We start from the raw sequence: 26,928 nt of genomic DNA, 5'->3' as shown, positions 1-26,928 counted from the left end.
TGTTTTCTTCTCTTTTTGATAAAAAGAGAAGAAATTTCTCTGCATTTCTTTCATTCATCAACTTTCCATGTGAGGGAAAAGGTGATCTAAGAGCTTCACGCGTCTTCATTTTTAGTGCCTAGAATGCTCAGTCGAATGCCTGCTGCTTCTGGTTTGGCTTCTTCATTTCAAACACGTCCAGCCTCACTCTGGCTTCCACCCCAAACCCTTTCTACATGCTCAGATTCCTAGGCATCCTCTTCTCACCCTCTTATCAAAATACAATGCACTTGATCTTCCGACTATCCTCCAAGGGAAATGATCTGGGAGTTGAGGTACCATCTTTTTGAAAATAACCTTTGAACCCACAGTGACTGAGAAGCAGGCACTTCTGCCTGGGCTGTTTTACAGTAATAGGAACCTGGACACCTGGGACTGGCCTATTAACCCTGGGAAGGATGAGCAACTAGTTATTCTTCTCAGACAGATATTCATCGCTTTATATCTTAGAAGTGATGGGATACCTCTCTTGGAAATGGCAGGAGGGAGAGAGGGATGGGGAGGAGAAAGGCGGGGAAGAACATGAGCAGGGAAAAAGAAACACCAAATTCTAAGGCGAGAATTTAATCTGTGTGGCGCTCTCAGGGAGATTAGGAGCAAAGGAGGCCTACCAACCAGACAATGGGGATGGGTGATCTGCCAGGAGAGCAGGACCTTCTCTTCTGCCTCAACTTCCTCACTTCCCATTTCTCCGTCCACTCCCTTCCACACGCTCTGTCTCAGGAAAGAGCATCACTAGTCATATGATGGTTCCTCTTTGAGCCCTCTCCATCTAGCCTCTCCCTCTCATCGGTGACTCTTGTTTTGCCTTCCAAAAGGGGTCATCAATTTCTCTCTTCCAGACCACGGCTCAACAACACATCCAAGCCACCATCCTCTTCCCCTAGATGCCTCGTAACTGACGGTTCTGTCTCCACTGACAATCCTCTTCAATCTGTTCTCCACACAGAGGCCGAGTGGCCGTGAAAAGGCAGACCACGCAACGCCACTGTGATGATGACAGGACTCTTCTACCTCAGGGCATTGGAATGGGGTCTTCGCTGGGGATGTTTGGCCACTAGCTCTTCTGAGGACACTCAGACTTCTCCATGAATTCCAGCTCAAATGTCACCTGGTCCAGGAGATCTTTCTACCTCTCCTAAAGTGGGCAATTCCATCACTTTCTACACATCATCTTTTGTCACTGCATTCTTAGCTACATTAAAAATCTGCATTATGCCAAGTGAAGTAAGTCAGACGGCAATACACAAGTAGGGGAGAGGGAGGTTCAAAGCACTGGTATAAGGCTCAAGGATGTATGGTACAACACAAGGGATACAGCCAATGTTTTGTAATAATTGTAAATGCAAAGTGAGCATTCTAAATTGTAAAGAAGTTATTATCTGGATCTCTTTGTATATGTATAATTAGTTTTTATCTGTATTTCAACTACCATTCAACAGAAGAATAAACTCCAGGAAAGAAAGGCCTTCATCTTGTTTATTGCCTTATCAGTGGAACCTAATACAATGTCTAGCATATGAGAAGTGCCCAGTAAATATCTGCAGAAGGAATCAAAAGACTCATTTAACCCATAGGAAACTAGTCTTATTTTTCAGATAGAAAAAGTGGTTCAGAGAGGTCCAAAGACTGGCCTGAGTTCACAGAGTTGGTACAAGGATCTTCTTACTGCACATCCATTCTTAGGCCCCTAGAGGTCATGCTTTGGGGTTTTTCTTTTTAGTTCTGTAGATCCAGCACTACAAACCCAGTACTAGGGATTTATTTCTCTCTCCTTTAGAGTGAAAATGCAACTGGATATATGCTTCTCACTCAGCCTGAAAGATGTCATCATTGTCCTATTCATATTTTAAAATCACATTTCTTTTTACTTTAACAGTAACTCCTGGAAAGCATGAAAATGTAATATATTTCCTCAGCATAATGTTTTTCTTCCGTGACTTCTGAGTTTAGCGTGATAATTTCACTCTCTGTTACTTGAGGACATATTCTTTGCGCAGATGATTTGGGTAATCAAGTATGTGGAAAAATCCTCCTGCCTTCCAAATACATCTGGAATCAAATTTCTGGTAGAAATCATTTTGGAACAGTAGTTTTTTAAAACAGGTAGAGGAGACTGTGATGGCTGGAACTATTGGATTCTGGAAGACTATAGACACCAGGCATCAGGAAACTGGTTTAGAGGGGTACACGACCACGTATAGATACATAAGCTACAATACTTTGGCCATCTGATGCAAAGAACCGACTCACTGGAAAACACCTTGATGCTGGGAAAGACCAAAGGCAAAAAGAGAAGAGGATGAGATGGTTAGATACCCTCATGGACTCAATGGACATGAGTTTGAGAAAACTCCAGGAGATAGTGAAGGACAGGGAGCCTGGCATGCTGCAGTGCGTGGGGTTGCAAAGAGTCGGACATGACTTAATGACTGAAGAACAACAACAACAAATACGTAGGGATACCTGAAATCCCTCTCTTGTTGGCAGTCCCTTTCTCCAAATGGTAAAACATGCTTCACAGAGGTTTTACTAACTAGGTTTAAGTACAGAGGTGAGGGAGAGAGGACAAGCTGTTATGAGACAGAGGATAGAGTGAGGGGTGTGGGGATGCTCCATGTCAGGAAATGAGGAAGTCAGAGAATGTCTCCTTTACTGGAAGATGCTCCAAAGAGAACTTTAAAAAGCAAACAAATAGTTTGTATATTATAGTACGTATAGAATATAGCATGATGCATATGTGCAGAATCCTGAGAAAGAATCCATCTTCGTCTGCCTCAGCAACATTCAGAGAAATGAAAGATAAACTTCCAGTTCCACCTCACAATACTAGGTCACCTATATAATTCAAAGAAATTCAGGTTAAAAACCAATTTGAGGTTCAAGTTGAAATCAAATAGAAGTACACAAAAAGATACGTGGATAAAAATAATGTGCTCTCAAATGCTCAGTTGAACGTGCTAGTGATAACTTTACAGTAATTTTTTAAAAATTGTGTATTGCAAAATCTTCTTAAATGGAAAACAATCCCCTGTGACTTACAAATGTTGATATCCAAATAATTGTGCAACCTAGGCAATTTAAATTGCACTGACGATTTACTACCATTCAGAATCTCTACTTAGCAATAAATCCGTACTACCACAACATGGATTATCAAATGATTTTTAAAGAATAAGTATGTATAATCCAGTGAAAGAAAATGGTCAAAGATTTGCTATCCAAGTACGGTATTTTTGCTTTCTCTTTTTCCTTCACTGTTGGATGGTGCAGGAAATACCTACAAAGACCACTTGGGGGCAATACGGTATTTTTGTTTTGTCTCATCACATAGCAATGTCGGTTTCTGAGAAGACTGCAGTTTCTTTCAAATTTGAAGCCACATTTTAATATATGGGAGGGAAAAGGCTGTATTTCTTCTTAAACTTACAATGCATAAATCATATAAGACAAATGCAAGTCAGATTTTCTCCTGAAGGGAGCAAAAGTCTGGCTTCCTTTAGCAGACAAATCAGTCTTACCTAGTTGGCACATCTGGGAATATTTTGTATCTAGAGTTTGTCACAGCCTTAGAGATACATCTCAACGAATAAAGGAAATTGTTAATAGAAATGTTTAAAATGACAAACATGCAATAATCTTCAAAACATACTGGTGCAGTTATTTTGTTTCTCTACCTAATGTGAAAATATAAATATCACCTGTCTTCTCCACTGGGTATATATTTTAGAATAAACTTAAGCATTAAGGTAATTAAATTTTAGTGATATTTACTGTCATTGTCTTCACTATTATTAGTTTGCATTCACATCACATTTTGTAAAGGGGTTATTACTGATTATTATTTTCAGCAATTTGATGAGTGGAGTCTCTAGTCCAAGCCATTTCTCTCCCTTCTGCCTGCTGAGTATTAAGTATTGTGTCAAGTACTGAAGGGTTTTTTTTAATAAAAAATAAACAGAATCTCTTCTTTCAAGAATTTTTCAAGTATTTAGGCAAGTAAATTTTTCTGCTTAGTTTTTGTTCTCTTGATTCTTTCCTTTACTTTATCTGATTTTTTTTCCTCCCAATATATTTTACTGTCCTCAGAAGATCCTGAATATTACCACAGGGATGCAAAACTCAGGTGGGCCTTGTTGTCAAAGTCCAGGAATCAAGGTTATAAAATTAAATTTAGCAACTCTCTTGGTGCCTTCTCAGAAACGGAAAACATTAGGAAGATGGCAGAGTTTTGCCTTGATTTGTGGGTCCACTACCCAAAGATTCATCTTAACGAATCTTTGTCATTTGGAGTTAGTGAAGGAAGAGACTGGGCTTCCCAGGTGACACTAGTGGTAAAGAACCTGCTTTCCAATGCAGGAGACATAAGAGACATGAGTTCGATCCCTGGGTCGGGAAGATCCCCTGGAGGAGATCCCCATGACAACCCACTCCAGTATTCTTGCATGGAGAATCTCATGGACAGGAAGTCTGGAGGACTACAGTCCATAGGGTCGCAAAGTCAGACACGACTAGTGACTTAGCATGCACACACGCACAAAGGAAGAGATTATAGTGCCTCTGTCTTTGACTATCTTCCTGGCTTAGCTAGCTCACCTATTGAAGAAATAATGAGAAACTGAAAAATTAGGATGGTGTTCTCTGTGGATGCTTAAACTGCTTTAGAACATTACTTACAAGAGACCTCATTTTTCAAGCTCATTTTTTAGTCTAAACACTTGTTTTTTTAATAATCTTCTGATCAGCGAAGTGTAACAGAAATCAAGGCAATACATCTGTATGGGTTAATGACAGAAAGAGGAAGAGCCTTCATAGACTAATTTATAAGAGCTCCTATTATGTCCACAGGCCATGGACTTCTAGACTCCAGCTTGGAGAAATGACACTTGGTCTTTGCAAATCCTGGACGTCTTCCTCATTCCCACCCAGATGTCCACTAGATGGCGCCATGGAGAAGTGCGTTTTGAATAAGACGGGCAAGAGGGCTGTGAGGTGGAAAGTGAAGAGACGTGAAGTGAAAGTCGCTCAGTCGTGTCCGACTCTTTGCGACCCCACGGACTATACAGTCCATGGAATTCTCCAGGCTAGAATACTGGAGTGGGTACCCTTTCCCTTCTCCAGGGGATCTTCCCAACCCAGGGATCGAGCACAGGTCTCCCGCATTGCAGGCGGATTCTTGACCAGCTGAGCCACAAGGAGCAGGCAAAAACCCTAAATCTCAAAATACCACCGAGGTCTTCCATCTCTTAAGCTTCCCGAATGCATTCACTTACCTCACCTGATCTCACACCGAAGTCCCTGAATATCAGGTAACCCCCATTTTTCTGGATAGATAATTGACACTTGTCCATTGGTTTTTTTTGCATTAAAGGAAATAATAATTAGCAAAGTATTCATTAGGATTAGGTTTCACCTTTATGTTGTCACTACAATGCATACATAGAATGTGCCCATATCAGATAATTATATCAGTTCACTACATTAGTTCAGAAGAGATAACAATTAACAAAGATGGTTTATATAAATTCATTCTATTTATTCTCTGTTGTAAGAATCTACTCAAATATTTCTTAAAATTTCAGTTTTTAGCAAGTTACAATTAATAAGATACCTTTAGTAAAAATGGTAATGATAGACAATCATTCATTGACTAATATTTTTTGTGCTCCTGGCACTCTCCAGAGTTTGCCTACAGTTCTGAAAGCTCAGGGTCATATGTTTAAATGGTCATTTTGGATCAAGTAAATGTGACCATAATTAATGAATACTTTTCTTCATATTTAGGCTAATAATCCAGATTCCATACAAGAATAAATGAATGAATGTACAGAATTACTTGAAAGCTTTTATGGAACAAGGTGGAAATGAGTGAGTGAATGAAAGAAAAGAAATGAAAGTTTTCAGCACAAGAGATAAAGCTGCCTTCAACACACCAATGCCATCAACAGCATAACATTGTTTTGCATTTATGCACTTTAAAATCCTGTGCAGTTGCAAACTAATCATTCTTTTTCTAGAGCAAACAGATCTGAAATAGTATTTAACATCAGTGTGGGTTGATTAGATAAGTGTTAATTTTGCGATTATTATTTGGGTTTTTATTGTAATTCAGCTCTAGTCACATGTTTCTTTAATTATCTATAATTCCTATTTATATAAAATCATACTTAAAAATGAACACCTTGATGCAATTTTAAAATTTAATCCAAGCAAGAGTAGACTAAGTAATACATCAACTCATTTTACAAACTCCCAGAAGCAGGCTTTTATTCACATTCTTCCTACAGCTGACATAAATCTCCCAGGCCTACAGAAGAGCCAGATGCTCAGTGAAAAAGTCTTTTACAAGGTCTGTTCCATAGTCTGCAGTTTTAAACGTAAAATGAAAATCAGGAGAAGAACACTTCCTCAAGTTGAAAAACTGTATTGTAACTTTATACCTGCTTCCAAAGATATTACTCATTTTTACCTTGGGAATATATGAGCTATCCCATCTGACATTATGAAAGGCACAGCATAAATATCGACGACAAATGAGGCTAACTTCATCCCTGCAACTGTGTCATGTTTCCAAAACTGAATAAGAAATATATGCATCCATTAAAAGGGGTCCTTGTAAATAACAACATGCCCCTCTTTGCCAAGGTTCACTCTCTCCTCTGTGCACATCTGCTGATTCCATCGAACTGCGGGCACCGGAAATGGAAGAATGGTCCCCCGAAGGCCAATGCAGTGGGGGTAGACAGCTGGTGATTTAGAGACTGGGCACGAGCTTGCTTTAACTTTGGTTTACACTAGAGATGATTCTCATAGATACTGACTTGAGCAAAGCCAGCAATGTCCTGTATTTTCCCGTTTTTATCAAAGTGGCCTTGCCTAGAAATTCAGATGATGACATCTGTCTATTACATTTACTAGAAGGCCACTAGAAGATGCTTGCAAAACACAGGGGCTGAATTGTAACAGTTAGGGAGTAAATAGCCTTGGGCAATTTCTTCACATGGTTAAACATTTTTCAATGATCGCTGATGGAATTCATCCCAAGTATTTATCAAGAGCTGATTATATTCAAGGAATTATCCTCATGTAACTTTTGAATACCAAATATCAACAAAAGAACATCTTTGAATATGGAATTGTGGATCAAAACAGGAATTCATTTAAGTTATGTCTCAGCTAGACAAAATAAGGCTTTGGCTAGGTCTTCTTGCCAGGAATCATAAGTCACTCCAGCAATACATTTTCATCAAAGCAGTCAGCTATGATCACAGGTATAAAGAATCTCCAGACATCATAAAGAAGTTCAAGATAAGAGTTTCCTCTCTGTTGGATAACTTTACAGTGGATGAAGGGATAATTGTGTCTTTTCACTCTAAGAACCAAATTTAAATTTCTTCCAGTTAATCTATATGACCTGAGTTTAAAGACAGCCATGGATGTATTTGACTGAAAGTTATAGTTAGAATGGCTGTGGAAGAGTTTGATTGGTCAATTCATAGGTATAACTGGAGTGTTTTATAATTGAATTGAGAGGGTTTTTTTTCAGGGAAGAAATTTCTGAATAAAATATAGCTTGAAGTTGGATTTATTCACCAGGAAAATGACATTGCCTTAACAGCAGCAAAAATGGTTGTTTTAACACTGGATCATAAGATATAGTCATCAAATCTTGCATTTGCCATTAATTTTCTTACCCTTTTTCAATCCTCCCCTGGTACATTTGAACATTCTTTGGAAATCTCAAACACTTATATTTTAAATTCTTCTTACTGTCAGAAGAGGACTTTAGAAAAATTTAGTTTATAAAGCTTCTACTTCTATTATTTCTCAAATTTGCATTGATGATATTTTTCAACTCTCTCTAAAGCTTTACCACATAGAGTATCTCAGCAGCAGACCTAATTGGAAATAAATGAGCTCACAGTTAAATTGGTTACTTCTTTCATACTCCTTTAGCTGCCAGAGTGTTCTATAAATGGCCACTGATAACCAGTTTAGTGGGTTTGCCTCACTGCCCAGCGCATAAATCACTAATGATTCAGCCCTAGGATTCAGGATTCAGTACACAAACACACAAATTATGTCTTGTGGAATTTTCAGAATAGTATTTAATAAAATATCACCTGGTTGGGCTTCCCTAGTAGCTCAATTGGTAAAGAATCTGCCTACAATGCAGGAGACCTAGGTTCAATCCCTGGGTCCAGAAGATCCCCTGGAGAAGGGAATGGCAACCCACTCAAGTATCCTTGCCTGGAGAACTCCATGGACAGAGGAGCCTGGCAGGATACAGTCCACGGGGTCGCAAGAAAGTCAGACACGACTGAGCCACGAACACACACACATATCACATGGTTAGTCTTTAAAGTAGGTCTTGGTCCTATCCGTCACATTAGCATTGAAAACATTTCCATGTATTTTTTCACATCTAAAAATATCACATAGAAGCTATATTTTGGAGGATGGGTGAGTGATTTAACAGATAAGTATAATCTATGTGTTTTAACGGAAGCTATAAGTACTTCAGTTGAAGGGTAAAAAAATAGACCCTGGCTTTCTGAATCTATCTGCAGCATGAAGTATAACTCTGCCCTCTAGAAGGAAATCACTGCTCTCTGGCACATTAACCCAGGAAGCTGCACTACCTCCCCTTTGAGAGCAGATAACAGTATTGTCTGGAACAGTCAGGCAAGATCTTGAAAAGACAAATCTCAAGGACAGGATGAAAATGACAAGAACTGCGTGCTTTCCTGTGCTAGGACTGCAGCTCACATCTATCCTGCAGACACGACAAAGATATGAATAAGAAGAAACAACGCGGTGAATAAAGCGTGAAAACCTAAAGAAAATCAAATCACAAAGAGCTTTCCTTTCATACAATTTTCCTTCAGGAAATACTTTCACCAAAAAAACACGTTATCATTTCTACCAGAGTTGGGGGAATGTGGTGCTTAAATAAAGGAAAAAGAAAAAAAAAAAAAAAACAACTTAAAAACAATTACCTGGAATATCTAGGAGCTTCAGTTTCCCAGCAAGACGGTGAACTTATAGGTTAAGTGAGACTGAAGTATGAATTTAACTAAAGAACAAATCAAAACTTGCGTGACAGTGATTCTGAAAGATAGTTTGAACCGGCTGGGACAGTGGTGGCCGTGGGCAGTGTTAGTTGCTCAGTCGTGTCCAACTCTTTGCGACCCCATGGACTGTAGCCCGCCAGGCTCCTCTGTCCATGGAATTCTCCAGGCAAGAATACTGGAGAAGGTTGCCATTTCCTACTCTAGGGGATCTTTCCAACCCAGGGATTGCATTGCAGACAGATTCTTTACCATCTGAGCTGCCATGGGCAGGGATGACTGCAATTAGAGGAGAGTGTTGACAGAGATTTATTTGAGAGAACAGGTTGCGGTAAAGCATTTTTGCTTCCCTCCGGCCTCTCCTGGGTGGTCCCCGAGAACAATCACTGACTGCTTCTTCTCTATTAGGGATGTGAAGCCTACAGGATTCAGGTTGCTGAATGTCTCACTCAGGTGAGGAGCTGATGAGATGTGTGGGATTACATCACATCTGGCATTCATTCCTCCACCTCATTCTCTCCCAAACCCCAAGGTTGATGAATTATAATGAAGGGAACTGTCTCCTCCCAAGACTCTTCTACCTAAAGGGAGTGAGATTCTGAACACAGAAGTCACCTGATACCATGGTGGCAGAGAGAGATGGATGAAAACTGCTTTTACAATGCCTGGAACTCACCTTCAAACTTCTTTTGTTGCTGTTGTGGGTTTTTTTTAAAACATTTATTTATTTGGCTGCATCGGGTCTTAGTTGCAGCAGGTGAGACCTTTAGTTGCAGTGCTCAGACTCTCTAGCTGTGATGCACAGGCTCAGTAGTTGTCGTGTGCGGGCTTAGCTGCTCCATAGCATGCTCGACCTTAGTTCCTCAGCAGGGATCGAACCCGCATCCCCTGAATGGCAAGGTGGATTCTTAACCACTGGACCACCAGGGAGGTCTTTCATCCCTTTCGGATTTACCTGGTCTTCCCCTGATATGATAACTACTAGAATAAATAGTATCTGAAGGATAACTTAAGCTCAAAGGACAAAAGAGGGCACACGTGAAAAGTACAACCACCTCGAAAGGAAAGTAATAAACTAAATGCCACATATCATGCTTCTAAAACCAATGGACTAGGGGCTCTGTGGCAATGGACAGCACATTGGACTTCTAAAATTAATGGGCTAGGCATTTGCAGCAACGTGGATGGACCTAGAGATTGTCATAATGAGTGAAGTCAGACGGAGAAAGAGAAATGTGGTATTTGCTTATATGAAGAATCTAAAAAGAAATGATACAAATGAACTTATTTACAAAACAGAAACAGACTCACAGACTTAAAGAATGAATTTATGGTTACCAGTGGGGAAGAGCGGGTAGAAGGGAATATTTAGGGAGTTTGGGATTGGTATGTACCCACTGCTATATTTAAAATCGATGACCAACAAGGACCTACTGTATAGTACAGGGAACTCTGACCAATATCATGTAACAACCTAAATGTCAAAAGAATTTGAAAAAGAATAGAAACATGTATATGTATAATGGAATCACTTTGCTGTACACCTGAAACTAATACAACACTGTTAATCAACTAGGTCCCAATATAAAATACGAAGTTAAAAAAATTATAAAAGAATAAAATTAATGGGTTAGGAATTTAAAATAAGCATGATTAACACCCTCATATTAGAAATAACGGTAGATGGTAGGAAAATGAAATATAGAAAAGGATCATTAAAAATAATCAAGAGGAAAAACAGCAAGAAATCAATAGCAGTAAGTAAAAATGTACATAGCTCTCAAGTTGAGAAGGAAATGGCCACCCACTCTAGTACTCTTGCCTGGAAAATCCCATGGACGGAGGAGCCTGGTAGGCTACAGTCTATGGGGCCACAAAGAGTCGGACATGACTGAGCCACTTCACTTTCTCAAGTTAAGGGGTATTAGCACATGAAATGAAGGGGTCGAAATTTGAACAATGAAAACACTGTGGCAAAAAGAATACAAGAAACTGGAGCCTATTATACAGAGTGAAGTAAGCCAGAAAGAAAAACACCAATACAGTATACTAACACATATATATGGTATCTAGTCAATCGGTAAAGATAACCCTGTATACTAACACATATATATGGTATCTAGTCAATCGGTAAAGATAACCCTGTATGCGAGACATCAAAAGATACACAGATAAATAGAACAGTATTATGGACTCTAGGGGAGAGGGCGAGGGTGGGATGATATGGGAGAATGGCATGGAAGCATGTAAATTATCATATGTGAAATGAATTGCCAGTCCAGGTTCAATGCATGACACAGGGTGCTCGGGGCTGGTGCACCGGGATGACCCAGAGGGATGGGATGGGGAGGGAGGTGGGAGGGGGGTTCTGGAAGGGGAAAACATGTACACCCATGGTGGATTCATGTCAATGTATGGCAAAACAAATACAACATTGTAAAGTTAAAAAATAGAAAATAAACTAATTAAAAAAAATAATAATACAAGAAATAATGGAAACAAATTCCCCAGAATTAAAGAGTAAAGACTTCGGGCTCAAACTGAAAACACAGATAAGAAAAGAAGCAAATCTAGGAGGATGTTGTGAATAATCAGAGGATGTGAAGGTGACAAATTCCTTGATAAAGTTTAATTATGGCTTTGTTTTTTAAGAAAATGACCCCACCCAAATGATTATTTCAATCAGAATTTTTAAATCTACACTGTGATGATGGAATGTGGAGAAGTGGTATAGACAGCAAAAGACATTAGTCATGAAGGGGCAGAGTGGAAGATACTAAAATTTAAGAACTTAATAGGAGAAAATAAGCATGAGTGTATGTCTCAAATTAAGGATATCCACAGTATGTCACATTAAGAATATATAACTTTTAAGTTAACAGAATAAAATTTCATCTCTACAGTGAAAAACAGGAAAAAGATATTTTAAATGAAACAAATGAATGCACTGAAAATTTTAAAAAATAAGATAGTAGGAATAAGTCCTAAATAATCTATGCAAGTCAATTAAAAATCATAAATTAAAAAATTAAGATTCTCAGATTGGGTGAAAACAATAAATTTCAAAATTTTGCTATTAAAAAATACATTTACTACAAAGACATGTCAAAAGGGAAAAATTAAAAAAAATACGCAAAAACAAAAATATGAACCAAAAGAAAATTCACAAAAATCTTAACATAGACTAAAACGGAATTTAAGCAGTCGTATTCTAAGACAAAAGAAAGCTCAATATACTGGCTAAAGGAACTGTGGGCTTCCCAGGTAGCGCAGTGGTAAAGAAACCACCTGCCAATGCAGGAGACTCAAAAGACAGGTATTCGATCCTTGGGTTGGGAAGACCCCCTAGAGTAGTAAATGGCAACCCTCTCCAGTATTCTTGCTTGAAAAATTCATGGACAGACGAGCCTGGCAGGCTACAGTCCATGGGGTGGCAAAGAGTTGGACACGACTGAGCAAGTGAGCACATGCGCCCAAAGAGGAACGGTGGAAAAAGAAGTTGTAGCCATCCTAAATAGCTAACAAACAACAGGCTTTCAAACATTCACCTAACAGAATGACAGGGAGAAACAGACCAACAATTGTAGTCAGAGATCTTAACACATTCCACTTAGCAACTATTAGATCAAATAGGAAGAAATCAAGTATTTGCAAAATATGATTAATAAGTGAGCCTTTAAATATATATAGAATTCTATACCCATGTAGAGTTTTTCTTTCCAAGCACTCATGGAAGATTTTTTTTTAATAGAAATATTATTAGTCAATAAAAGAAAGCCTGGATAAATTCCAAGATACCAGTAGCATACAGGATTTGTCCTCTGATAATAATGCAGTAAATCAGGAATTCATAACAAAAGGATAGCTGAAAAAGAATCCTTTGTTTATAAATTGAATATGTTCTCAAATACCTTGAGCTAAACAAGGCAATCGTAAAGAATATTAAAAAGTATTTAGAATTAGATAATTCAAAATTTATGAGACATGACTAAAGCAGGACATAAAAGGAATGCATAGCTTTAGCCATTTTTGCCAGGAAACAAATGTTAAGCATAAAGGAGGCAAACATTCAAATGAGAAACTAAAAAGGGACAATAAAGCAAACAAAATACTAGAAGCCAAGAAATGATGCGAATAACAGCATAAATCTGTGAAACTGGGAACAACAACATCAAAATGATGAAAAAGATTAACAAAGTAAAAAACTAGTTTTTTTAAAAAGATTTAACCAACCAGCAGAAAAACTTGACAATTTTAATAGGAAAATAAGAAGAAAATGCATAATGCTTATCTACAAAGGATAAACTGAAAAAGATGAAATAGCTATAAACACAACAGATATAAAAATTAAAACATTATAATCTACTATACACTAAAGAATTTAAAAATTTGATGAAATTGGTAACCCCTCCCCCAAAATACCAAATTGTGCATGAAGAAATCGAGAACTTAAAATCAACCAAAATGTTTTCAATAAATTGAAATGTCAATGCTGTTTTTAAAAAACCCTTCAAATCTAGTTTTTCAAGAGACCTGTACCAAATTCTTGAGGGCAATCTAATTCCTCTCTTATATAAGCTGATCCAAACAACTGAAAAAGAGTGAACGTTATCCAGTTTAATTTTATGAAGCTACAAATAATGTAAACTATAAAAATCATATGAGAAACATAAAAAAATATAACTCCACATTATTTATGAACATAGGTATAAAAATTGTAAATAAATCCAACAGAGTACTGAAAATAGTCCAGAATAATCAAATAGGTTTTAGCTCATTTATGCAGGGAAGTTTTATAAAAAAAAAATCTAGCAACAAAATACACCAGATAAATATGAGGATAACCATGATTAACTGAAATGTAATGATAGACCCACTGCAGTTAACTGTACTATTCTCCTTGCTTTGGCAGAGATTGTAAAGGTTAAATACCAAAAACCTACTGTAAGCATTTTACTTAACAGAGAAACCTGAGATGTGTTCATCTTAAAAGATGCTCAACTCAAGAACACTATCAATTCTACTTTTAAAGATAGTATTGGCTATCCTGGACAACATTAGTCAAGAAAAAGAAGAAGAAAAGATAGCTAAGAATTAAAGAGAAAAGAGATTAACATGGCCTTGTTCACAGATAAAACACCTAGTAAAATCAATGATATTGATAATGAATTTACTGTAATAAGTTTATCAAACAGAAGTTCTACTCTAAAAACTTCTATTAGGGTAGAATTTCTCTACCCTAATAACGGGCTTCCCTTGTGGCTCAGATGGGAAAGAATTCGCCCACAATATCCTAATAACGGGCTTCCCAGGTGGCACTAGTGGTAAAGAACCCACTTGCCAGTGCTGGAGACAAAAGAGACACGGGTTTGATCCCTGGGTCAGGAAGACCCCCCAGGAGAGGGAAATGGCAACCCACTCTAGTGTTCTTGCCTGGAGAATCCCGTGGACAGAGGAGCCTGGCATGCTTCAGTCCGTAGGGTTGCAAAGAGTCAATCACAACTGAAGCAACTTAGCATGTATGCACTATCCTAATAATAACCAGCTGGAAAATATAATTTAAAAACCAATATCAAAAAATACTTTAGGGAATCTCGAAGTAAGTTTAAGCAAGAATATATAAGATCTCTGTGGAGGAAAAAATAACAAACTCTAACAAAGGACAAATAAAATGACCTGAATAACAGAGAGACTTAATATTATGAAAATCAATTCTTCAAAAATTAAACTATAAATTCAATGTTATTGTATATTGAAATTTCAGTAGTATTTAAAAAGTATACTTGATATTATAAAATGTTTATAAGGAAATAAATGTCTACCATATAGTTAACCTAATCTTGAAAAGAAAAAGTAAAAAGATGAACCTCCTCTGTCAGGCATGAATAAATATTTATATTGCCAAAATAATAAAAACAAGTGGGCCAACTGGAACAGAACAGAAATCCCAGAGGCATCCCCGTATACAGGTGGAATCTTATACATGTGATGTCGGATTCATAGGGAATGATAAGTTTTTAGCTCATGAGAACCAATTATATATAGAGAAAAAAACTGCATCATAGGTAGAACTCTAATTGAATTAAATATTTATATGTCCAGAAAAAATTATAAAGATAATGGAAAAAAATGGAGAAGCACACCTTTGTGACTTAAGAGATAAGAAATGATTTCTGAGACCAAATCTCTGAAGAGGAACCATAAGGAAAAAATTAATTTGATTAATCAGCTGAAGATTTCTAATCAAAACAGAACACTATAATAAAGTTAACAGATGACAAATTGAGCTATTTGCAAGAACGAGTTCCCACTTTTCACTTGACACAGCTGGAAAAGGTCAAATATTGGCCTAATTGTTGGGGCATGGAAATGGATATATGCATTCTGAAGGGCAAACTGGCATTATTTAATTCTATCAAATGAACCCCTATCTTATGACCCAGCAATTCCAGCTCTGGGTATATATTCTTCAGAAAATGATATGCAAATTCATAAAGAGTCAAACAGAAGGATTTGTACATTTGAAGTATTGTTTGCTTTAGCCAAGAGTTGAAGCAATCAGGATGTCTATCACTGGAGCTGTGGATAGGTAAAATACAATGGAATACACATTAGCAATACTATAAATCAGTGAAAAGTAACACAGAAGATGTACACACAGCAATGTGGATGGCTTCTTCCTAAAAGTATACAGTGCGGCATTAAAAAAAAAAAAGGTTAGAAAAAAATTATCTAATATAATACAATTTATATACTAAAAATACTGACTTGTATAACAAAATAAAGAAGCTTATTTTACAAAAATATGAACAAAAAGATACACATTAAGTCATTATAATGATGGCCTTTGAGGGGCTTCCCTGGGCTCAGATGACAGTAAAGAATCCGCCTGCAATACGGGAAACCCAGGTTTGATCCCTGAGTCAGGAAGATCCCCTGGAGAAGGGCATAGCAACCCACTCCAGTATTCTTTGCTGGAGAATTCCACGGACAGAGGATCTGGGTGGGCTACACTCCATGGGGTCACAAAGAGTCGGTCACGACCAAGTGACTCACACTTGAGGGGAAGGAGAATTAAGTGGGAACCGGGAATAAAATGTAATAAATAGAATAGATAAATCAAGAGAGGAAGACTGCACACACAGATGTTGCAAGTTCTACAGGGACAGGGATTCTGGTCTCTGCTCAACAAACAGTTTCCAAATACATCAATGTGACATGAATTGAGGAATATGATTCTTGTATCTCTCTATATCCAAGTTCCAATTACTTGGTTGAATCATATGAAATTGTAATTTTTTGTAGGTCACAATTGTCAGCAATTTCATACAATTCAACAGAAAAGGGCAATTGGAGAATAATTAATTACAGGTTCTTAGGGAATATAAATAGCCACTGTGAAGACTTATAGGAGATAACACAAAAGACAAACTAAATTAGATTCCGGTTTTTCATGATTAATTAAAAATCATGTATACTGATATAAAATACTGGTTATTGTCCTTAAATTCAACTAACCTTAAGATCTAAGTCATCAACACCATTTCCTTACAATATCAGTTATCTATTTTACTAAGCAATGTAACCCTTGCATCTTTTATCATGCGTATCTGTTTTTTCATTGACAATATTTAAACATGCCTTTTAAAAATCTTTCACTGTTGGAAGATTTTCCAAAACTTAGAGTGTCATTTATGTAAGATAACTTCTGAAAAGTATCAATTATAGTCACTTTTAAATCTCTTGAAACTATAAGAGTTACTTGTGCCTTCTCTTTTTATTAAACCATTTTATTCTGATTAGAATACAAAAATCTGTACGTATTTAATGTATACAAGATGATGAGTTTAGAGATACGTATACACCCATGAAACCATCACCATAATCAAGTTATAAACATATCTATCCACTCCAAAAGTTTCCCTCCATCCTACCTATTTATTTGTTTAGTGATAAGAACACTTAAAATCTATCCTCTTAGCAAATCTCAGTATTATTAACTATAGGCACTATACTGTGAGTATATAGATCTCTAGGCCTTATTTAGCATAACTGAAATTTTATACCCTTAGACTAACACCTCTCCAGCCCCTGGTATCCACCATTGTATTCTTTGCTCCTGTGAGTTTGACTAGTTTAGATTCCTTCTATAAGTGGGATTGTGTGGTATTTGTTCTTTTAAGGCATTTTGTTTGATTTTACAGAAGTAATTGTTCAGAAAACAGATAAGAGGAAGTGGGAGAAAGCATGTATGTATTTCCTCTTACTTGTGATCTCAACAATTATTTCTGTAAAATCAGAAACTCCTTAAAATTTATCCAATATACTCTTACTAGACTTTATTTTCAACTGAGCTAAGCTGAATTACCTCTTATAACTAAACTTTTTGGAGGTTATTATTAAGTTCTTCCCTGAAAATTTCTCATCATGCTTTATATCAGGGCTTACTATGTCAGGCATCCTTGACCGAATTGTTTTTTACTCAACAAATATTCCATATTGAATGGCAAAATGAAATAGGCACTACGCTTCCTAAAAATAAAGCAAAAAGCATAAGGGCAAAACTATATTTTCCTTTGTTGCACTGACTACATTTTTCTTAAGTAGAAAGTCAAGTCAAGAAAAACAGACCATAGCTGAAAACTAGCTTTACAATGGGTCAAAGGACTGACTAAAATGATAAATTGAGAAAAAAAAAAAAAGATGTAGCCTTTGTGATCCCGAGTGAAGCTGTTTTGAGGTGATTTTTGAACTACACTTATTAAATGAAAATCTCTGCTTGCAGCAATAAAACGATACAATCTTTGTTCCATGGGAGTTGATAATCATAAAGGTCAAAAAAAGGCAGCCCAACTCACTTTACTTATCTTCAGTGTACTTTGTGGGAAATAACTGCTTTGATGGAAATTTTACCTTGACAGTGAAGCGTTTTTTCTTTGGTGGATTCCAAACCGTGCCAGTAGAATGAATGAATGCGCGCAGAGGAGTTAAGGATGTCACCAGTACATATGCTTTAAGAATTACAGATAAATCTTTGGCTCTCAAGAGTGTTTCTTGTGGAGCAAGGGCTGTGGTTTGATTCCTAAAAAATACAAAACATAATTAAAGCTCCATAATTTGGAATGAGTATGTAATTTGTAAATTACCTCAGCACTTTGTACACCCCATCTTTTACTCCTTGGACCCCTTCAGTGTATGGGCTTCCCTAAACAAAGGCTAAAATAATACCAAAAAAAAAGGTTTAAAGATCTAAAAAAGTGTTACATTTAGTCACATCTGGTACCATCCCAACAAAAGAAGTACATATAAAAGTTTAGAAAACCCCTGAAATCTTCCTGTTCTGCCCTTGTTTACCTTTGCTCTATCTTTTCCTCTACAAGATATTGTTTCTCAGTAGTAGAGAGACCATGAAAAGTATGCCAAAATACTTTCCCCACTAATTTGATTCTACTTATAATCCACAGGTGGTGCTAGTGGTAAAGAACCTGCTTGCTAATGCAGGAGACATAAGAGACGCGGGTTTGATCCCTGGGTTGGGAAGATCCCCTGGAGAAGGGCATGGCAACCCACTGCAGTATTCTTGCCTGGAGAATCCCCATGGGCAGAGGAGCCTGGAGGGCTACAGTCCATGAGGTTGCAAAGAGTTGGGCACGACTGAAGTATCTGAGCATGCATGCACACAATAATGTACACAACATGATCATTAAGGGTTAATTTAAGGGATGAAGTTTCAGGAAACACTTCAGTGTAAAAAAGGAGAAAAAAAAAAACCACTAGTTGACTATATTGTGATGAAGCAAATAGACTTTCATCATGTGTGTGTTTGCTAGTCTCTCAGTTGTGTCCTACTCTTTGCGATTCGACTCTATGGACTATAGCCTGCCAGGCTCTTCTGTCCATGCAATTCTCCAAGCAAAAATACTGGAGTGAGTTGCCGTTGCCTTCTCCAGGGGATCTATCCAAACCAGGGATCGAACCCATGACTCCCACATTACAGACAGATTCTTTACCATCTGAGTCACCGTGGAAGCCCACATCCATCATAAATGGTACCAAAATGTATGTGTGTGTGTGTGAATCGCTCAGTCGTGTCTGACTCTTTGTGACCCCATGGACTGTAGCCCACCAGGCTCCTCTGTCCATGGAATTCTCCAGGCAAGAATACTGGAGTGGGTTGCCATTTCCTTCTCCAATCAAAATGTATAGCTATTTTCTCTTCTGCACCCTATTTCTGTATTTCAATTATCTAGGTTTGGTCAATGAAAAGAGAGTGCTATTTCATCTTTTGAAGTCTACATAAACAGAAATGCATATGATTCTTCAAATACTACCTAAAACTTATAAAATGACATGAGGCAAACTGTTTTGTGCCTTGGATAAGATAATTAAAATCTCTTAGTTTTTCACTGTAATTTATCTACATGACAAAATCATTTCCCTGGAAGCAACTTAAGTAACTTGGTTCCCTACAGTTGTTTTCTTAGAGCCCTAAAAAAATAACTAGAAAAAAAAAAATCATTCAGCCATACTCATAGACTAAGGCGTGTTATTTGAATATAAAATGGAAGTTTAAATTTTATAGTTTCACACTGTCAAGCTTTTAAATTCAATTTCCATTAACGTAACTTTCTAGATAAGAGTCCTATTTACCCAAATGTTTATTCTATGGCAAGAGAGGTTTGAATTAGTATAGAAGAAAATAGACAGTGGCATTCTTTATTAAGAAGAGATAGTTGAAAATTTATGTAACAGACCTAAAATTTCAAACATGTAAAAACCCTAGATGTGTCTAGTGCTTTTTTTCTTATTGGCTATCTTCTAAAATGCATGCCTGGCGTAACAATTCAAGATGATTAGCTTACAGCTGTTCACGTCTCCAGTCCCCTGGTTTCCACGTATGTGACTTCAGTGTTTTTAAAAGGTGACTTGAAGTCCTCAGCTTTAATTGTATGCTCTGATCCAGACACACAGAAGGGCTCACCAGAAGTCGCAGTTCTGGAAAGATTCAAAAAAGCAAAAGACAGTCATTTTATTGTTTCCTTTTGAAGTGGCTTCCAAAATAGAGACTGCTATGTTAACCTCCTGGGTCCAAGGGAAATAGGCAGCAAATTTTCTCTCCATTCTGAATCAAGGTTAGATCCATCAAGCATGAAGGCATGTTTAGAGAGGCCTTTGCTTAGTTGTATGTTCTCTTACCATAGACTAGTAAAACATTTGTAATAACATTTAAATTTTCTTGCTCAGGAGGGGAAGTAGATATAATGTCTCCCTCTCCCTCCCCAGGAGGGTCTATCTTCTGTACGGCTAAGAGATGCACTCTGGATTCAGGGAATGGCGGTGTAAGAACTGACTTCTGTTTGCGATGAGAATAGTACAGAGACAACTTGAGTTGACTTCCTGACAATGCAGTCCTTCACAAGCTACAGTTTGTCATGCTTCTTGACCTTGATAACCTCAAGAAGAGTATTTCATTATTTTGTAGAATATTATTTGTGCTTAGTCACTCAGTTAGGTCCGACTCTTTGAGACCTCATGAACTGTAGCCCACCAGGCTCCTCTCCTCTGTCCATGGTATTTTCCAGAAAAGAAAATACTGGAGTGGGTTGCCATTTCCTTCTCTAAGTATATTATTTAGTGAGTTTTTTAAGTGTATAAAAGTAAAAACCAACAGTGATAACTTATTTATGAACACATATTGATAGAAGATAATTCTGTATATCTATATCAGCATATACAGAATTACCTTATACTTCTTAATGGTTTGGGGTGTTCCATTTAATGAATATATTTAATTTAACCATTCCCTTATTGCTGTGTATTTAGATTATTTTTGTAATGTTTTTCTTCTGCTATTTCAAAAATATTATAATGAACACTCTTAATATCTAATCTGGTGTACTTTTACAAATTTATCTAGGGATGAATTCAAATCTATATGTGTAATTGTTGGGTCAGTGGGTAAATGCATTGTAAATTTGATCAACATTACTCAATTGCCTTCTAAAAAGGTTGCCCCAATTTCGCTCTCTCTAACAGCATATTAAGAGTTGTTGTTTCCTTATTGCCAAGTCATAGAGCTTTACTTTTAAATTATACAATTTATCTAGCTCCCAAATAAAATAAAGCCTTTAAATCATTTCCCGTCTTGTGAATGTTTCATCAATACTAACACAGTCTAATTTAAAACACTTCATGCTCTTAAGTAAAAGTCAGCAGAAGTCAAGCTGTTCAATGTATTCCCCTATCTCATTATTTAGCACAGTGTGATCTTTCTCAAAAAATGATAGCCTATTTGTAAGACTTCCTTATTAATGACATTCTAATATATCATAATAAAGGAAATATTCAAATTGCTTGTTTCTGGAGGTGACCAATGAAGAGCCATTAAGGTAATTTCTTTCCCTGAGCATCACAACTACAAGAGAGTTTAAGCATTAATACAGCCCTTTACCTTTGCAGTAAGAAAATATGTGTTCTTCCTCCTGCCCCTGCAACTAAATAGACATGGCTGGTTCAGTGGTAAAATTCTCACCTACTATGCAGGAGGCCAGGGTTCGATTCCCGGCCCATGCAGCTACAGGGTCCCCTTGGGCTTTCCAGGTGGCTCAGATGGTAAAGAATCCGCCTGCAATGTAGGAGGCCTGGGTTTGATCCTTAGGTCAGGCAGTTGTTCCCCAGAGAAGGAAATGGCAACCCACTCCAGTATTCTTGCCTGGAGAATTCCATGGACAGAGAAGCCTGGTGGGCTATAGTCCGGGTCGCAAAGAGTCGGACACGACTAAGTGACTAACACTTTCCGTTTCCCTTTTACCTTTGCTACCAGGAAGCACAGCACCAGTTTGAAGTCCAAGCAGAGGTGACTTTGTAAAACCTAAACATATTAAGTGTTTCACTAAGGTAGGAGCTCAATGGTTTTGAAGAAGTAATCCGCAAATATGACAAAAGAATACATGATTTCATGCCATCTTCGTTCAAGTGGAGAAGCCTAAACATGTAGTTGAAGGAATCCAATGTAGGAACTGCCAAGAATATGTCAAATTTCCAAATCAGCCCCTGAAACTGTGACTGAGTAATAAAATTGAATATTGATTAAAGTAAATTTTACCTTTTGTGATACATATATATGTATCAGACATTCCATTATATCATTCCATGTTTGGAGGTTACTTTGAACAATTCTAAAACAAAAATCAAACAAAAATCCCCACAACTTTAATTAGACCTCCCCCGACACCTAAAATTATTTCACTTCCCTTGATTACAGCTAAAAATTAAAAATAAGTTCCATCAATATCTTTTAAAGCTGCAACTACATTTTATCAAGCTTTAATAAGTAAGTGTGGAAGCTTTAAGTATCCTAAGTTCTTGTTTAACAGAGTCAAAAATTTGTTAGTAGTCACTGTAACCTATAATGTTATCGCATGTGTGCGAAGTGGCTTCAGTCATGTCTGACTCTTTGTGACCCCCATGGACTGTAGCCCACCAGGCTTCTCTGTCCCTGGAATTTTCCAGGCAAGAATACCAGAGTGGGTAGCCATTCCCTTCTCCAGGGTATCTTCCTGACCAAAGGATCAAACCTGGGCTTCCTGCACTACAGGCAAATTCTTTACCATCTGAGCCACTAGGGAAACCCATAATCTTATTGGGCATATCTGTCAAGATCTCCTCTATAGACCAGTTCAATCCATTTATTTAAATATTCCCGTCCCCTTATCCCTTGACCCCCAAACACACAGAGGAACCTAGAAGTCTCCTACCAACAATGTCAAAACCAGCTTCTGGGTTTGGAAGGAATTTGGGAGATGAGGTGCTATTTAGTCTTCTAAACGGCCTTATAGTTCATTAACATGTGCTTATTTTCAGAAAGTAATTAAATACTGAGGGCTCAGTGTCCATCTTTTGGGTTTTGCTATCCCACACTTTGAGTTCTCAATGGGAAGCAGATACAGATGTGAAGTATCATACATGGTCTTATCTATTGACTATTCTTGGCTTATCTGAAAGAGTCCTGAAGCCATAACTTGACTGCTCACTTAGAGTAAAAAGGAACAATTTGTTAGAGATGCACGAAGACTGCTCTTTCATACATTCTAATATCTGGTTGGCTGGGTCCTAAGTACCTGCTGACTATTGTGTTGTTTTCTGTAAATGAAAATTAAACTTGGGGTTTCATTTTACTTCTTACCAACCAATGATTAATGGGTTTGTGACACTGTCAAGGAATCTTCTAAAATACAGGATGTCATTCTCCCGGAATCTTTTGAACTTCCCACATCACAGACCATAAGACTGATACAAGTATGCAATAAATATCTGTTGTAGCAATGAACTAGTTTGGGGAGGGGATGGTGTTAAGCTAATGTGCAGTTGGAGAACAATGAGCATTTCAATATATTAAAAATATTTTATTTGGTTATTTATTCTTTCACTTTTATGTGGCATGTAATTACATACATCATAGGCAAAGACTAAACACTGGAAAACACTTGTGCTAGCAAAGATTAGCTGCCAAATTTACATTGTGTTTGATTTAATGTTTTACCCCATGGCTAATAATGAATAGGAAAGTAATAGTGAAAGTATAATTATATTTCACAAGTGTTTAAATATTGTCTTGCATTTCATATTAGGAAGCTAAATTTAGCCAGTAATTTCTTACTTTAAAACGTCTAGTGAAGATAAAAGCCCTTAATTAATAATTAACAACTGGTTTTGAGATTAGAAGTGTAGATAAGTATTTATGAATGTATTCACTGTTCTTCCTGCAGGAGGGCGTTTACAAGTCTTAGTCCTTAGCCTGCAAGATAGCCTCAGAACTTTCATGTACAGCAAATTTAAACAGAACAATTGATACATGTACAAGCTAAAGTCATAACCAGGAAATAACTCTATCAGTCAGGGCATTGGGAGAAAACAGATGGATGACAGAGTCAAAGGAATAAATGAAGACACTACCAGAGACTAACTAACCAAAATAGATAATCAACAAGGACCTACTGCAGAGCACAGGGAATTCTATTAATACTCACTACTCTATAATAGGGCTTCCCAGCTGGCACTAGTGGTGGAAAAAAAAAAAAATCCACTTGCCAATGCAGGAGACAAAAGAAATGCGAGTTCAATCCCTGGATTGGGAAGATCATCTAGAGAAGGGCATGGCAACCCACTCCAGTATTCTTGCCTGGAGAATCCCCATAGGCAGAGGAGCCTGGAGGGCTACAGTCCATGAGGTTACAAAGAGTCAGACATGACTGAAGCAACTTAGCATGCACGTACTCTATAATAACCTGTATGGGAAAAGAATCTGAAAAAGAATTCGATGTACGAATGTGTATAACTAAATCACTCTGCTTTTCACCTGAAACTAATACAACACTGTGAATCAACTATGCGGGCGTGTGTGCTCAGTCGCTTCAGTCATGTCCTACTCTGCGACCCCATGGATTGTAGCCCGCCAGGCTCCTCTGTCTGTGGAATTCTCCAGGCAAAAAGACTGGAGTGGGTTGCCATGCTCTCCTCCAGGGGATCTTTCCAACCCAGGAATCAAACCCTTTTACATCTCCTGCGTTGGCAAGCGGGTTCTTTATCACCAGCACCACTTGGGAAGCCTGAATCGAGTATGCTCCAATATAAAATTAAAAAGAGAGACTATCAAAGAAAGAGTTGACAACAAAAGCAAGAGTAGAGTTGCGAGAAAACAACGCCAGGCAGTGAAGCTCCCAGGGCTGAACAACAGAAGCTCTTACCTCCCCTAGCCCAGGAGGGAGCCGATTACAGACCCAGGCAAAAGGCACAGCTGTGGGAGAGGACGAGGAGAAGCAAGAGCGAGGGCCACAGGGAGAAGAACCCCGGCACTTCCAAGCCAGGGTCCTGCAGGGAAGCAGCTAGGGAATAAACGCTCTCCCCATGAGCTCTGGTCTCCACTGGCGGGGATGGTTTTTCTCTCACCACCTCAACATGGTGTTCGTTACAGTGGTGTGATTTGCTACGATCTCATTAAGACACTGCACCATTGGGGCAGCTCCAGTGGGGGGCAGAGACAGACACTTCAAGGTTAACTGTCTGAGGCCAAGAGGCCTCATAGCAGCAGAGCCCCTGAACCCATGCTGAGCACAGGGAGCTATGGAAGAGAAGGTCACCAGCAGACAGCCAAGGGAACGGCTGCGCCTGGTAAGGAAGGGGCCATTCCATAAGGGAGGGTTTCGGGACCCAGCTTTTGTTTGCTTTTACCACACAAGCTGAACCCGGGCCTGAGAAGACATGGGTGAAACCCATAAAGACACCTCTTCCAAATTATCCAGCTCATTGTAATTTAGTCGCTAACCAATATTTTTTTTTTAATTTTCAAATAATATTCCAAATAACATTTATTTTAAAAATTCTAATTCTTGTCTATAAATGGGTTCCTATTCATAAGTTATATGACCATGAGCTAATTCCTTAAGTTTTCTAAGTTCTGTGTCTTTATGTGAAAAATGAGAATGATAATAGTAATATTAAAAAGAAGAACCTGCCTCATATGGATGCTGACAAGATTAAATACAGAATTTCCTTTAAAGTCCTTTGCAGAGCACTGGGCATATGTTAAATGTTCAAAAGAACATGTTAAATGGCTATTGGTTTTAGCAGTTTAGTATAATCTTTTTCTATAGCATAGAAAACCTGTTTGTCACTTTGGAAGCTTCGAAGTGTAACTAAAATGCTATTCCTTTTGAATTCATCCAACATTAAGGGGTTCTCACCACTGCTGGCTACCCAAAAAAGGCGAATCTACTAAATTTTCTTTTATGTGATTCTTAAACATCTAACATTTCACATGAGTTAGTTAAGAACAAAGCAGAAGTATGCATAATAAGCACAAATGTGTAGTCTAAAATTAAACATAGCAGCCTTACTGTAGAAGGCCTATAAAGACACGTGCAACTTTTAGTGACTTTCCTCAAGTTTAGCATTGCGGTTGCCCAGTAAAGCTGTTAAAGGAGTTCTGTATTAAGGCTAGGTTTCCATAGATGGGGTAAACCGAGGGCTAATCCAGTTACTGCAATATTTATGTCTGTTCTTCTGTATTTTGTTCAGGAAAAGACTTTTGCAAACAACCAGTACAAGGAGTTCTTAGTCAACAGAAACAGATCTTAGTTAACAGATTTATTACACATAAATAAAACTCCCTAGACAATTCGTGACACATGGATGAAACTCCCTGGACTATTTCAGCCCTACACTTGAGCTTACATGTTATAATCTGAGGATTTATATACTTCAAACACATCAGTTCCTTAACACAATTTTACTTTTATTTTAAGCAAGTGGCATTAGCTAAAGAGTACCTTTGAGAAAATGGATATACCAAACACATAAAGGCATGATTAATACATAATTCTAGACTGAAGTCAGGCAACTCAAAATTCCTGTTTTGAGACCTGACATTATTATATTATTACCTATGTGGCTTTGATACCAACAGTTGACACTCTATAGTTTCAGTATATCTTTCCTGTGTTTGTTACGACATAAGGGTGTCAAACCACAAATACAAATGGCATAGTAATTCAATACAGTACTTTTTTGGGAAAAAGAATAACTTCCACTTTATTTTATAGGAAATGAGATGCAGTCCACATCCTGATGTAAGTGGAGATACAATCTGAGCCATAAAAATGACCAGATCAATTTCATAGCAATGTACTTTAAAGGAACTGTCATTGCATAAAGTTTCTACCAAATAACCAATCAATCAATCAACTGCTTACTGAGAATTCAGTAAAGTAAATGCAAGCCATAAATGCCCTCCTTTCTGTTCTTTTTCAGTGGAAGTGTC

General features: G+C 37.6%; 1 protein-coding gene across 2 annotated transcripts in view; it reads right to left on the bottom strand.

Moving 5' to 3' along the window:
* The window catches only part of CPED1 (cadherin like and PC-esterase domain containing 1), a 316,761-nt gene that overhangs the window by 192,291 nt on the left and 97,542 nt on the right, over window positions 1-26,928 (bottom strand). For both annotated transcript variants that reach the window (XM_081535345.1, XM_081535344.1), the window contains 2 exons: window positions 19,973-20,105; window positions 18,024-18,192 (listed from right to left, as the gene is read on the bottom strand). In XM_081535345.1, the coding sequence (XP_081391471.1) occupies window positions 18,024-18,192; window positions 19,973-20,105 (302 nt within the window). The remainder of the gene's footprint in view (window positions 1-18,023; window positions 18,193-19,972; window positions 20,106-26,928) is intronic.

Source organism: Giraffa tippelskirchi, chromosome 10 (genome assembly GCF_054371585.1).
Source record: "Giraffa tippelskirchi isolate mGirTip1 chromosome 10, T2T-mGirTip1v1.2.pri, whole genome shotgun sequence".
Lineage (NCBI taxonomy): Eukaryota > Metazoa > Chordata > Mammalia > Artiodactyla > Giraffidae > Giraffa > Giraffa tippelskirchi.
The sequence above is the reverse complement of the archived record's forward strand: the minus strand, read 5'-3'. Positions and strand labels throughout refer to the sequence as shown.